Genomic DNA, 15,634 nt, shown 5'->3' with positions numbered 1-15,634 from the left:
GAGTAGAGGGAAAGTTTTAGAATCCATTTTGCCTCCTCCTATCTTCCAGAAAGGTGCCATAGCAGAGGGTGAGGCAGGAAGAGGTGGCTATGTCCCCAGGGGGGCCAGGCTAAACAGTGTTGAGGTAATTTTAGTTCTCTTCATTAACACCTGTGAAACATTCCCCCGCATCTCGGAGGAGCCTGTGTGCCAGTGAAGTGCTTGGCACAGCATCACGTTAGCTCTACCACAATCTACCCAATCCTCTACCCCTCTGTGAGGTGAAGGACCAATGAAAAAACTGGCAGTAACAGCAGGAGGCAGAAATAAATAGCTGATGAGCCTGCACAGCACACTGTGCCACCTCTCAGTGCTCTGACCCCTTCTCCTAACACATCAGGTTCAGCTCACCTGAGGGATCTGGGGTTGCTCAGCACCAGCAGGCCGAGGCATCAGCTGGCAGGGCAGAGTGAGCAGTTCCCATCAGTTTTCAACATTGACAAACACCCTCCCAACATGTACTGCAAATCCACCTCTCCTCAGGTCTCAGCCTCATCTTAATAAAACTACAACTAGTCAGGGCCACAGCAGAAATCTTATAATCTGCTGTGAAAAGAAACAGTGATTTGCCAGTTCCCATTGTGGCTGCCCCTCTGAAGAGCTGCTGCTGACGCGACTGTGATGTGATTTTCTGGTTCATAATACACAGCCTCTCTCAGTAACCCTGTAGGGTTGACATTGTGGATATCTGAACATTTAGAACCGAGTCTACAGGAAGCCAATTAGCCTTTTCTCAGCTGAAAAAGAACAGGGCCTAGGAGGAGTTTGCCAAAAAGGAAAATGACTTTGCTGTTGAGCATTAAGTAATATTTCAGAAGCAATTCTAAATAAAAATCAAAACTTACTCTTAAAACTAGAGGATTCCTTGTGCTGGTTTTCTTCCTCTAATGAAATTAACCTTAAAATAAAAAAGAAGTTTAGTCATCAAGTTCTACCAACATTCTATTTATGATACAGTCAGATTTTCAGTACAATATTACTTCACTTATAACACAAATACATACACCACACACACACGCACGCGCACACACACACACACACACACACACACACACAAGGATCAACGATGGATAGTCATTTACATGCCAGTTTGCTGGCTTCCTATCCCTTTCTGTAGCTGTTAATATCTGAATTTGCTTTCATCGCAAGGCAAATATTCTGTAAATATCTAGGTGGGCAGTTGGATAAATAAGATAGATGCATATAGTTATCACCTTAAAAAATACAAAAGTTGATAGTAAAAAAACTGTAAAAAATCCATCAGAATCAATTTCTTCTGATTCCTGGTGTTAGCGGAGAGGACACCTCCGTAGGTTAGCTCGGCTATAGAGGCTGGACCACTCACAAATCCAGGCTGACCGTCTCCTACTCAGCTCTCACCATCTCTTTAAAGACAAAGACACATCGCTGCCCTGAGACTCACTTGCTGCCTCTGAACCTTCCTCCTAGCACGGTGATGCACCTTCACCTGTTATTTCTAAACAAAATTCATTGTCATTTAAAATAGTTACTGGGTTATACTTGTTGAGCTCTTAAAAGTGAAGCAATAAAGCATTTGAGAAATCTGAATTAATTAAAACAAATCAAGAAAATCCTAGGTAATCCCCTTCTAATTAAAGGTGAATGCTTTATTTAGAGTGTATGAACTTATATGGTGAAAACAAGGTATAGGGACCCACTCCAGGCCTCTCCTCTTACCACTTAAGAGTATGTGGGCAGCCCCTTAACCTTCTGGAGCCTTTCTTCCATCTTTTACACGATGAGAAAAATGCCAGCCTCGACGTCACTGAAGGTTGTCTTAAGATGGAGTTAACATAAATAACATACCTAGCATTGTATCTGGTTCATGGCACGTGCTCACCAAATGATAGCTAGCAATATTACCATCATCAGGAATGGGTTAAACTTGTTCACTACACAATAGCCAATTTTACTAGATTCAGATCACATTCTACAGTCTGTCCTTCAGTGAAAACTTGTCTTCATTCTGCATCAGAAAATTTATCTAGTACATATATGCTTTAAGATTTCAAAAGGCTAATATTGGCAGTAAATATTTCTGTGGGACAAGAAATAAACCTGCAAGTTTATTTAGATATACAATGAAAATATAAGCCTGTTTTACCAGAAGATTGTCATCTAACTTATTGTGTGTGTGGAAAAGAGTAGAGCATGGAAGCAAAGCCATCTCTTTTGTTTTTCTAGCTCAGCCAGTTCAAAGATTAACTGCATTCCTGAAAGCTATGACATCTCCATAGAAAATGATATGGGTTCACATTTAAATGTCCTTCAGGCTGTATGAGAATTGGAACCATGCATTACATATGTTGGAAATAGTTCATCTCGGTATTTAAAATGACGAGAGGCACCTTCTCTATAAAAGGGCATGAAATGGAGATGGAGCAGTCATTTCCCATACTGGAAGCTGTTCTCTGTTTCACAGAGAGGAGACAACCTGCGTGGTAGAAAACACAATGCCAATATCCAATATTTTCATACGATGATGCCTTAGTATGCATGTGTCACTAAGGGCACATATTGTCAGGGCAATTTTCTCCTTCAATGAGAGAAAAGCCAAGGGACTTCCTATCTAGAAGAGCATCTAGTGTTGACAAAAGACCAGAAACCAGAAAAAGTGCAAAGCTCGGGCTCAGGCCACAGGCAGAGAGCCAGGGAGTGCTGGGGACATTTGCCCTGTCTTGCTCCAGTCAGCTCCTCACAAGTGTGCCCTTCTAAGTGCCCTAGAAAGGGATCTCTTACTGGGATACATGAGTCATGATGTAGCAGGGATGTGTGTTAAAGGGGTTTGCCTGGAATGCTAATACATCTACTCTGAGAAGTGAGGAAGTAAGACAACGAGTCTGCATCTGAGGTCCAGCCAGGCTCAGTCAGTGAGAACCATGTCACTCTCACCTGTGGGAAGGAAGATGCAGAGGGAAAAAAAAAACCCGTGACTTACTGATTCGGCTCCTGCACAGATGTGTCTCTACTTTCCTGCTGGGTGATGTTCTTCTTCTCTTCTTTCTCAACTAATTTTTTCATAGGGTCTTGTAAGCTCTTGATTGCAAGCCGTAGAAAAATGAAAAAAAAAAAAATAAATAAATAAAAAAGAAGAAATAGAGACAAAAAGAAAAGAAAGGTTATCAATAAAAAATTCAACTGCCATTGATCCCAGCAACAAACTTCGAATTACAGGTATTGGGAGGTGACCCTGAACCAATCAGCTGGACAGAAATTAAATTTTATATGGCAAAATAACAATGTTCTCAGACCCATCCAAGAAATACTAGCATATATAGCAGAGCTGATTCGCCACTAGATTTATGTTTTCTCTTTTGTGATAAGTTATTCAAACATTGCCTTTTGGCTATTGCTAACTTTATTTTTCAACTTCAACATGCAGTTAAGATAAACATTCTGTTCTGTTTGCAGCCCACACGCTGACAAAATAGAAGCTCCTCCCACCTCCACCAAAGATGAGACAATTTCATTTTATTTTTAATTTTATTTGCTATTTTGCAATCTAAAACCCGTTTTTAAAAAATAACAGAAAATAAAACCTTTTCTTAAAAAGAACAAAAATAGTGGCTTAACATAATCTGACAACCTAACTCCCACAAGTAGACAGATAGAGCAGGTGCATCCAAATCTTTGTAGATTAAAGTGGGTGAGAGTCTTTTTTTGGCATATCATTTGTTGGAGTTACTGTTTTCAAGGTTTATTAAATATTTAAAGAAATTTTTTTTTTTAAAGCAAGTGCCTAGAAACTGCATACCAGTGACAATGACCCTGAAAGAAAAAGCAAAACATTTCTAGAACTGAATAATGAGCTAAACAAAAAGATTTCTATTTCTGGTCCTAATTAAAATACAAACCTACAAATACAAAAGAAACATCTCAGGATAAGTATCCTTCTTGTATTCTCAGAACTACTAAAATCCAAGTCATGAGCCTTGGGCCTTCACCTTGTTCCTCCTGTCCTTCTCCTGCCTCTCCTTCACTTGTCTGACACACAGGAGGCAATCAGGTTTCACAGCCGACTCTGATTGATTAGTAATGGCCGACTGGAGTGCCAGTGAAGATGGTTCTAAGGCTGTGTCTTCGCAGAGCGGACCTGTGATTGATTTTGGTGTCTGCCATGGACACCAGATGGATACTACCAGCTCTGTTTCTCTCCCTGCAAAGAGTAATTTTCATAAAACACCCACGCCATCATGTTATCCTTTTCAAGAATCTTACTTCTTGAGAAGAAGGACCAGTGTATTTATTTGTTATAAAAACTTTCTAATTTCTTTCCACTTCTAACATCAACCTCTCTGCCCAGTTTTAAAGATCTTCTAAAATGTGATCCTATCCTAACTTTCCCGACTGGCCTCCTGCTATCCCATCCCCCAAACATAAGCTTTCTTTCAATTAGGATGGTCTCCTCATAGTCTCCCATGTGCTAGTTTCTTCCTTCCTATCTGTGTTCATTCTGCTTCTTTAACCTAAAATGCTCTATTTGTCTACCCTCATTAATCCCATGTGTGTATCTTCAAAGCCCAGACCAATCCCCAGTATTTTCTATAAAGCTTCACTAAGCATGCCAGATTCAGGAAAGCCTTTCCAGATCCAAACTACATGTCCATTTTATTAATATTGGATCATATTTATCCTGTATTATGTCTTGTCTCTTTTAAATATTTCCTAAATTAGAAACATAATAGAACCACATGCAGCAAGTATGATAAAAAAGTAAAAGTTACTCATAATTCCATATCCTTAAAATGATGATGATTTTCATATATTTTCTGTTGTTTTTATACTCACACTACTTGTATAATTGGAATCATTGTATAAATATGCATATTTTATGAGAGAGAGAGAGAGAGTAGATGTTCTTTTAACCAATATAATTTGTGTAGATATTTCATAATTTTGAAAAAGCTTATTAGACTGGAGAATATAAAAAGACTTTATATACCTTAAGCATTTAATATTAAAACAGAAATATAAAAGTGTGCATTCCTTCTAATGTAGGACTCAGGTCTTCTCTGAGTATATGTACCCTGATTGGAGTTCTGAAGCATTTTCCTGCATAAAGCACATTCATAAGGCACTGACATCATTTTGAACTTCTGGACATCCAGATTAATTCATTCGTTAACAAACAGTTTTTGAGCACTATTGCTATTTGGGGTGCTTTGGATACGCTGGTGAACACAACAGAAAAAATTATTAGCTAGCGATGGGTTTAGGCAGATAATTAAAACAGAGGGATAGAAAGTGATTGGGTCATTACTCCAGTAAGCAGGATATCTTCTCTTGGAAGTGACATTTCAACTGAGAGCTAAATGACAAGAAGGAGCCAGCTATGTGCAGCTCAGGGAGAAGAGAGAGCTCTGCATCAACGGCTCAAAGGTAGGAATAGCTTGGCTTGTCTGAGGAACAAAAAGAATGCCACTGGGGCTGCCATGCAGTTGGCAAGAGTACAAGTCTCATGAGATTGGGATAAAGAGGTCAGCAGGGGTCACATGGGGAGAACATTCCTTTACCCAGGTTCATCAATATTTAACATTTTGCCCCATTTTGTTCCATCATCATCGTTTGCTCTTTCTGTCTCCCTAATGCATGACAACTAAATGCAATACATGATCCTGGCTGCAGCATGTACTGGAGGGAAAATGATACAAAGGGCAGTGTCAGGACAAATGAGACAACTGGAGTATGGACTGCAGTCTGGATGTTCATGATTTTTTTATATACTCCAAAGCTTCCAGTAAAAGCCAGGCACGTGTGAGTGTGTGTGTGTGTATGTGCAGCGCACATGCGCGCATGTGTTTTAGTATATGTGCAGCCAGAAGGAGTTCATTAGATGTCAAGGATGTATTCTTTTCAATCTATCTGCCAACTACCGCATTTAATTCATGTACACACATATGCACACACACACACACACACACACACGCCTTTCAGTAGTTTTATTCCCTAACAAAATGGTCCAACTCTGGTCAAAGTGAAGGCACGAATATTTTCAGCCAAGGTTCTGATGGCTCCCAAGACTCACTTTTAAATTCTGTGACACTTGTCCAGGCCTCCTGGTTTGCTCAATTATCTTCTCATTGTGTTTCCTTTTTATCAATCAACGCTAGGCAGGGCCAGGACATGTCTGCTCTCAGCCGGCTGTGTCTAGCTGCCACAGTGCTTGCCTAAACCCCTGAGATGCCCTTGACAGCTCCACGGTTATCATCCTTTCTGTCTCCAGCCTGACCTCCCCTCATAACCACACTTGAGCAGCTCTCAGACAATCCTTTTGTAATGTAAACCACTCACTCCTTCTTTTCAACCCTTCCCCTGTTGGCCCATTAGCAGGGACTCAATTGTTGGCTCCCTGTCACCACAATCACAGTTAAGTCACTATTGTGCTTCTCCCATCAGAATGGCTATAGTTCCAACTGCTATTTTAAATTCTTGTTAATAATTTCTGTGGCAATTGCTCCTCTCGTCCTACTATTACCATTATTCCTGTAATGATTTGGCTGTTGCAGCTCAAGAAATGTACTAAATATGTACTCGCTGATTGATAAAGGCATGAACATAAGGTTACACTAAAAAATACCAGAGCTCTTTAGCTAGGAAATTCAAAGTCTCAGGGGAGTAATTTGGTTTATAGAACCACAAGCAAAATTAAAACTGAGCACATGGGCTTATTTATTAAATATTAGAATTTTGAACCAAGGGGAACCTTGTGTGTACACACACACACACACATACACACACCCCAACTTTACTGAGATATAGTTTAAGATACAATTCATCCATTTTTAGAATTCACCATACTATTCAATGGTTAGTAGTATACAGCAAGGAGTCTTCGCATAATGTCACTTTGTTATAATGTTGATGAGAAAAAAAAAAGGATTTCCTGGCCCAGGGCTACTGTCAGGGTGGAGTTTGCACATTCTGCCCAAGTCTGAGTGGGTTTTCTCCTGACTCCACTCCAGCTTCCTCCCATATTCCAAAGCCACGCAAGTCAGGTGAATGTGTGATTCTACGTGGTCCCAGTGTGAGTGAGTGTGGAGAGGTGTGTGTTGGTGTGCCTTGCTACGGGATAGTGTCCTTTCTAGGACTGGTTCCCATCCTGTGCCCTGAGCTGCTAGGATGCTGGAATAGCCTCCCGCCATCCATACCCTGACCTGGAATAAGCAGGTTGGAAAAATGAACAAATGAATAAATAAAACTAATCATAAAAATTATTCAAATATATAACATGCAAAAGCATGACAATAAACAATGTTACCGAAAAGCACCCAGTGAGCCCACTGTATTTGTGATTGTGATTTAACTGCAAGGTGGTAGGAGGCGCCTTAGAATTTTTGCTTTGACAACACTTATTCCTTAATTTAATCCACTACCACTCTGAGTCCCTGTCATTCACTGATCCACCAAGAATTGGGTAAAGAATTATCTTACTTAAAAAAAAAAAACTTTCTTAAATGTACATATAACTTAGATTTATTTCAATGTTTAATATTAGAAGTGTTTTGGGTTTTATTTAGAAGTTTGGTGATGTTTTTGTGACCATAAATTGTCTTAAGAACTTAACTCTTGCTTGTATAATTAGCCTATGGTAAAATTGATTTCATTACACATTGTTTTGCTTAAAGTTGCATTTTCCCAAGAACCAACTGATGATACTAAGTGAGGACTTACTGTATTCACAGAGTTGTACAACCTTCACCACAATCAATTTCAGGACATTTTCAAGGGACATCATCAAGACAGAATTTTTAGACCAAACTAAGCTAAATACTCTTCGATACAGCAAGGAAAATACCAATAACACATAGGGGAGTTGTTTCTTACAAAAGATGGTATACACTGAAGCTATAAAGAGGCTAAGGGGAACATTAAAAGATCATGGGGGAAAAATCATAATCCCCTTCATTTCCCCGAATTAGTTCCTGGGTGTGACTGTCAGATACAGGATATTCTATAGACTGCTCTCTCTGAGGTTTGATCACAGAGGCTCAACTAGGGGTAGAGGGTGAAGGTAAATTCTTCAAATTATTTTGAAGTCCACAACTCAGCTGAAATGCTTAACCCTATAGAATGTGTAAAAGTCAGGAGTGACAATATTTTCTGTGTGACATGAACAGCCGCTCAGGCAAAATAAGTCTAAGAGGCCTGTCTATGTATAGATGAGGCAGCCATCAGATGAACTATTATTTCCAATTACTGGCTGATGGGAGCCACATTTTAATCCATGTCCAGAAATGAAAATTCCAAAAACATTCTGTTTCTAAACCCCAAACCCACTCAGTCTTTCATCAAAATTGCTCATGAAAATTACTTTGTATTAGCAGCACACAGAGTCATACAAGACTGAAAGATTCTTTGCAGAGGAAAGAATGTTTTTTGACTAAGTAACTTTTCTCTGTTAAGGCTGTCCTAACATGTTAATAATTTCCATCAATGCTTAAATGGCTTCAGGAAGCACATACACAGTATATAAGATCAGTATGACAAAGGAAACGCACAGACCGAGCTTGCAAAAGTGTCTTAGAAAGGAAACAGCTTAATATAATAATGGGAGTTACTACTTCCTGTATTAGGAAAATAAAAGCAACAGCAACATTCATCTGAATGAATGCAAAACTACTTAGCAAAACAAATTTCAGACACAAGGCCAGGAGCCAGTTCTAACCTAAATTTAATGTTTAACTTTGACAACTGAGTAGTATCTTCTCTAATCTTTAATTATGACATCTAATTTTCTTATGCTATTTTGTTAATTAAAATATACACACATGAAGGTGCCAAATAATTGTCTATAAAATCAAAGTGTTCAAAATAGTGGGGCATGGTTAAAAAGTGCTGAACTCAGTTGGACGTGAGTATATGTGTGTTTATACAATTAGAAGTACATGAGAATAAAAGCAGAGGCCACAGTGATGTGTATGGGCCACATAATTCATGGACATCTAGCACAGACAGACTTGCCCTCACCATGCACTTACAAACTTATAACGACACTGTATAAGAAACACTATTACTCTATAGCTAGAAGTAATCTTGAATTGTAATGTAAAACAAAAAAGTAAAATTAGAGAAAAATAATCACAATCATAAACAAGATAGATAGTATTCTATAAAATAAGCTGGAAAATTGATAATGAGAAGGCACCATACTGTCCGGGAAAAAAATGGACTTTGGAGATGGATCACACAGTGCTGTGATATGGACATGACCTCCACTCCTTGGAGGTGTTGGTTTACCCATGAGGACAATGGAGGTAATGATGTGACATGAAGATGAACTGAGAGGATGCTTCCACACAGTACCAAGCTCGTACCAAGCACTCAAAACGTGCTTTCTTACCAGTGACTTTGAAGTTCTAAAGGGAATTAGATGTCCTCAGTGTTCTTCCTATGGTAGGTACTATGCTCCATGTTTTCTACATCTCACTCAATCCTCACAAAACCCAGATAAACCTTGTATTCCTGCTTTCCTGAGAGGAAAATGGAGACTCAGAGAGGTGAACTGACTTGCTTCAGGCCATTTGGCTATTAACAGGTAGACACGATATTTGAATCTGGATCTTAAACATTCTATGATTAGTTAAGAAATGGTATTAAATATGCAGGCCAGCATATAGGGACCTTCCCCTTCAATATGAGGTGTTGGGGAGATCGAGAGGACTTCATTCCAAACTCTAAAAGAGGAGCCATACATTCCCAGGTATCTGAAGTACTGACATATAAATCATCCTTTTTTTTGCCTATAAGCAAATGCTTCAAAGTGCTATTTTAAATTGAAAGTTTGCAGCTATATTTTTTAAAGGTGGCACTTCTGCTTTCTCCTCCTCCCTTCCTGCCCTGTGGCCAGAAGTGCCCAGGGAAGCAGTGCACGGCCCTGCTGGGGAAGGCAGGCACATCCCCATTTCCAATCTTCTGCACAATGGGCATGCAGGCCCAGGCAAACGACCAGACCTTTCTGAGTTTCTGTTTCCTCATTTGAAACAGGCGGACAAGAATAAGTATATCCAATATTCCAAGGTTATTTTGAGGGTTAACAGAAGTATATTCACTTCCTATATGTCAGTGCTGAACCTAGCAGTATTATTAATTATAATCCCAACCTGGCACACTGTGTGACAAACTCTATACATGATTTCACCTTACCCTTAGCAGAGTGTTTGGCCCAGACAACCTATCCACACAATAGTAATATTTTTTCCTTTCCCCTAAGGGAGGAGATAGGGAATGAGAGAGGTGGGGGATGGAGAAGCAACATGCTGTGGTGAAGGCCTGAGCTACCAGCTGCCTGGGAGAACGAATGCCAGTCACCATCAGGCATGGATGAACAAATGGCAAGCCACACTCTGGCTCGTCCCCCTCAGATTTCAGTGGTGGCCTTGGTCAGTCCCTCCCCTCCCTCCTTTCTTGGTGACCTGGATGCATCCCAATTTGCTGTTTCCAATGATCTGGCCTGGAGCAGCTTGGGAATAAAACAGCCTTACTAAAAACTGGGTAAAGTAATGACACTGAGAGAAAACTTTGAAAGCTGAAAAGGATATCCTGGATGCTCGCCATGCGTAATTGCCTTGTTGGGACTGGTAACTAAAATAGCATTGCAGGGATATTTACCCAATTTTCATAAAAACTATTATGGCTTTATTTTCAAAGCAAGTAACTACAGAGCCATGTGGCCTGTTGGTAAATGTTCCAGTGATTAACTGAGAAATGTGGAGGTGGGTGGAAGAAGGCTGTGAGGCATATGAATTTGAGAAAAACAAAATTTAGAAAAGGATGTTTTTTGAATTTTCAAAGCTAAAAGCATTCTGGTCTCTAGAATGACGTTCCATCTAACAGTGCTAAGACCTACACCCTAAGAGAGAAAGGAAGAAACATAGGCACATCTGTTTCAATGGTTATTTTTGAACATGCTCAGAGTTATGTTTTCAAATTCAGGTTTCCTTAGCATTAAAATATTGGCACAGATCAAGAGCAAGTTGTAAAGCCAAATTACATTTTTTAGAATTAGCCCTGTTGCAGAGATGGGAGGCCCTACTGCCTTTCCTGCCTACAGGCCTGCCCAGCCGTCTTCTATCCCTGGTGGGAATTCTGTGAGCCCAGACCAAGGTCTGCAAAGCTGAAGGACAGGTTTGGGAATTGAGCTGCCAGAGTGTCTGTGAAAGCCAGGGAGGGGGTGGGTTGGGTTATCCTGGGGTGAGATCTGGCCAGACCTCCTGTCCCACTGCCTTTCATAGCCTCACTTGTGAAACTCACATAAAATCTAGGATGAAAATGAAGAGTAATAAAGTAACTTAACCTAGAAACCTCAAAAAACTCTCTGGTAGTGATGCTCTGAATGGCTGTCTTCTAGATCTACTATAAAGTTCATAATAAGTACATCCTACTGGAGCCTTTACCATGACTGACACCACCATCTCAACAACTACCACAACCATTACCGTCATCCTTATCACCATTACCACCACCGCCACCACTACTTACCTCTGTCACCACTGCTACTACCATCACTTCCTCCACCACCACCACCATTATCTCCTTCATCACCACTACCCCCACCACTACCACCATCACCTCCCCCCCCACCACCACCACCATCACCTCCTCCATCACCACCACCATCATTATCTCCTTCATCATCACTACCACCAGCACCTCTTCCACCATCACCTATTCCACCACTACCACCATCTCCTCCATCACCACTACCACCATCTCCTCCATCACCACTGCTACCACTACCTCCTTCACCGATGCCACTGCCATCACTTTCACCTTTTTTGTCACCACCGCTGCCATCACTGGCACCACTAACACAAACACTGCCATAACTATCACAACCACTCTCACCTCTCTCATTACCACACCATGCAGCTGAAAAGTGGCAGAGCCAGATCTAAAGCCAGGTCTGGCTGGCTTTTACATACTGTTTTATCACAGAACCAGAGAAAATGAAGAGCAAAGTAAAAAAGTGTTTTTGGCTTTCCTTCCAAAAACCCTGGAATGAGACATCTCACAGGAATCCACTTTACTACTGGTCATTTTCATTAAATACAGGCATTCTGATCTCCTTAAAAATATAAATGCAGGAGGAATTGCCCCTGGATCCGTGTGTCCACTGCTGCGAGGGGACCAATGCTCACTGAGACACCCAACTTAACCTGCTGCCAGCATGCCAGATAGAGAGGAAATGGTCACTGATATAAATATATGCCAGATCTTCCAGGGAAAAGCCACTTTACTTATGAGGTTTTTTTTCCCCCCTTTGATAATGTCTGCTCTGGATCTGAGAAGAAATGTGCAAGTAAATGACATCTTGGAAAGATGAAGCAAAGACAACCACATCTGAGTGTTGGTAATTTAAGACAGGGTACTGCTCTCATAACAAGACAGAATTTCATTTAGTATTTTAAAATACATAAACTCTCAGTCTAAGTTACTTTCTCTAGAAAAGTGACCGTGTTTTCAAGATCTGGCAAGTAACATTCCATTCCTAGCCCCGTGACTCAATAATTTCTACCATGTGAAAGATAGTCCCAGATGATTTAGTATCAATATAAAATAAATATATTAATTACAACTCATGCAATATATATATATATATATAGTAACATTTCAATGAATTGATAAATGTTTGATGTTTGAAAATACAAGATCAGGGAATTGCTTTTGTCATTGGAAACCACTTAGAAGATAGTTCCTCTGCTTTAAATTTGAGTTGTTATAATGATCAGATTAAAACTTTTTAAATATTAAATTTCAAAGCTAAATTATCCATAAAGTTAAAATGCTACAAAAATCTATTTATTATAAGAAAATTAAAATGATGAAGGAATATGTCAGTAAAAGTAGAATCAACATAATTATATTAGGCTTGGGTAAAAAAGCAATATTTGTTGTCACATAAAACATTAAAGCAAAATATTATAAAATGTCACAATAGTCACTTGGATATTTTTCAAGTATGAGGTGAAGACTCAATTCATCTTTATAACAAAATTATTTTGTAAAAGAATGATAACTATTTCTTACAGAAAGATTAAGTAGAAGTAAAACTTTGTACTTCTTGGGGCATGAGTTCTATCTCTGTAATTCTGTAGCAAAAAAGTGTCCCTCCAAACAGGATGCACTGAGTGTTTAACACATTAATTATCATCCTTCATCAAGCATAAAACTAACAGTCAGGAAATACAGCTGCAATGGCACAATTACCAACACACTCAGAATACACCCTGAAGCAAAGAAAACAAATGGCTTGCTTTTCATTAACAGAGCCTGGCAACCCTCTCCAAAGACAATGTTTTCTTTCCAGTCAGAGTCCCAAAAGGCATTTCAGGGGCTATTTGCTTAGGTAAACCCACAGAATAAATTAATCATGGAAATATTTACTTAAACTTCAAAATAGCCATTGTCAATATACAGTGCCATTCAAAAGAAAATTATATATATTAATAGATGATTGGACAAAATATGAATCTTACAAGCACAGGACATGTATTAAAAATACTGGTGCAAGAGGGATGGCAATATCCTTGTATTTTAATACATAAAGTATTAATGTTTTTCATCTTCATGTTTTCTGGCATATAAAACAATATGCAACGTACTTATATCTATGTAATGGTGAGTTGTGTCATAACAGGAGTCCATTGTAACATATTTGAGTCCACATTAAAAAAATATTATGTTGGTGCAAAAGTAATTGTGGTTTTTGCCACTAAAAGTAATGGAAAACCCCATAATTACTTTTGCACCAACCTAATAATTATCCATCAGCTTGAGTTTCTAATATGTGTCATCACTGAAAGCCTAGATGAACAGCATTCCAAAGAGGTAACAAAAGAAAAAAAAGTACAGTTTATTTGGTTTGTTTCTGAACATTTATTCTTAATATTACCATAACATCATTATACCTGAACAGATGTATTACTCCTACTAAGATTATATTACAATTTAGCCATGAACTATTACTTAAACCATAATTTAAGGGAGGCTCTGGGGATGTAAAAGCTAACAGATAGTTATCTGCCCAAAATATTTGTAAGTAGTCCTGAACCACTGCTGTCAAACTTTCACTAAATTCTCTGCCCAAAAATGCTCTAACATAATCAGCTTGATCCTCTCTGCAGGATAAATGTTGCGGCAAAAACTAAGGAGCCATGTTTTCCTCAGCACAAGAGGCCAGAGATACACATATGGGTTTTTCAATGCTTGTGGCACAACTTCAATTTCATGAATTCACATTGTATTTTATATGCAATTAACTCACACCTGAAGTTTCTCTGAATTATATTTGGGGTAGGCATCATTTCATCTTCCAACTGGCTGATGTATGCAATGTACAGTTGTTTTGTAAAAGACAGATAACCTTTGAAATGATATAAAAAATAAAATCCAATGCACATTGATGCTCTAAACCCTAAAAGTCTCTGCCTTATCAAAGAGTAATCCATGGGATTTTGCTCAGGCCTGTGTAAGAATTGTGAATAGTGTGAGTTATACTTTTAGCCTATCTGCCTTGGTCAGAATGGCTGCTTCTGAAGGTGCTGAAAACAGCAGCAAATCAGAGAAGATGCAGCCACTACCAACAACGGTAACACTGCCACGGTAACATTGCCAGTGTGAAAGGAAAGGCTGGGGGCACACTGTGTACAAAACATTTAGCTGGACAAAAGAGGGTACATAAGAAATAAAAGATCCCTACACTGAAGTGCTGATAGTTGACAGAGCAAAACAGTGCACACTCTGAATGCATTCACCATGCAACATGCCAGCTAGTGCCAATGAATGGGTGGGCAGCCAGCTGGGAGGGGATAATGAAGAACAAATTCTTTGGCCAGGTGACCTGTCTAGAGCCAGGTCAGGTGCAGCATAAGGTGAGTGGACTTTCTTGGGTTCCTCTTGGAAGCTTCGTTTTAAGGACCAGGGTCTTAAAGCATTTTTGTTACTTGTATAGATGCAATGACATTATACACATCTCAAAATAAAAAAAGTGATTTAAGGCAAAGAAAATTGTGTTTTAAAGTTTTGATGTCTTGTCAAGCAAGGTGATAAAACACATACAAATTGCTTGAACAATTAAGAGCAAGGCATATTCAAGGTGAACTTTAGCTAGTTCATGTCTCACTTTTTTTTTTCAAAGATATGATTTGGCAATGAAGTACTCACCGTTCTCTCAACATTCTTAAAATCCTTTGCAACCAAAATCACTTCTTTTTTTTTTTGAGACGGAGTTTTGCTCGTTACCCACGCTAGAGTGCAATGGCGCGATCTCAGCTCACCGCAACCTCTGCCTCCTGGGTTCAGGCAATTCTCCTGCCTCAGCCTCCTGAGTAGCTGGGATTACAGGCACGTGCCACCATGCCCAGCTAATTTTTTGTATTTTTAGTAGAGACGGGGTTTCACCATGTTGACCAGGATGGTCTTGATCTCTTGACCTCGTGATCCACCCTTCTTTATGTCAATAGGCATTAATCCTTTGTAACCGCTAGAGAGAAAACAACTCCATGTGCAGATCCAATACTGAGGATCAGACACTATGCATGTATCTCTTCTGAGATGAAAAATCATTGAGTTTAAT

General features: G+C 39.4%; 1 protein-coding gene across 50 annotated transcripts in view; it reads right to left on the bottom strand.

The window, feature by feature from the left end:
• ICA1 (islet cell autoantigen 1) overlaps positions 1–15,634 on the bottom strand; it is a 161,130-nt gene that overhangs the window by 27,308 nt on the left and 118,188 nt on the right. For all 50 annotated transcript variants that reach the window (XM_035253767.3, XM_078342689.1, XM_078342683.1 and 47 more), the window contains exons 9-10: positions 2,999–3,096; positions 885–937 (exon numbers count right to left, since the gene is read on the bottom strand). In XM_035253767.3, coding sequence (XP_035109658.2) covers positions 885–937; positions 2,999–3,096 — 151 coding nt within the window. The remainder of the gene's footprint in view (positions 1–884; positions 938–2,998; positions 3,097–15,634) is intronic.

Source organism: Callithrix jacchus, chromosome 11, assembly GCF_049354715.1.
Source record: "Callithrix jacchus isolate 240 chromosome 11, calJac240_pri, whole genome shotgun sequence".
Taxonomy (NCBI): domain Eukaryota; kingdom Metazoa; phylum Chordata; class Mammalia; order Primates; family Cebidae; genus Callithrix; species Callithrix jacchus.
Note: the sequence above shows the minus strand (reverse complement) of the source record. Positions and strands in the feature narration are given on the sequence as shown.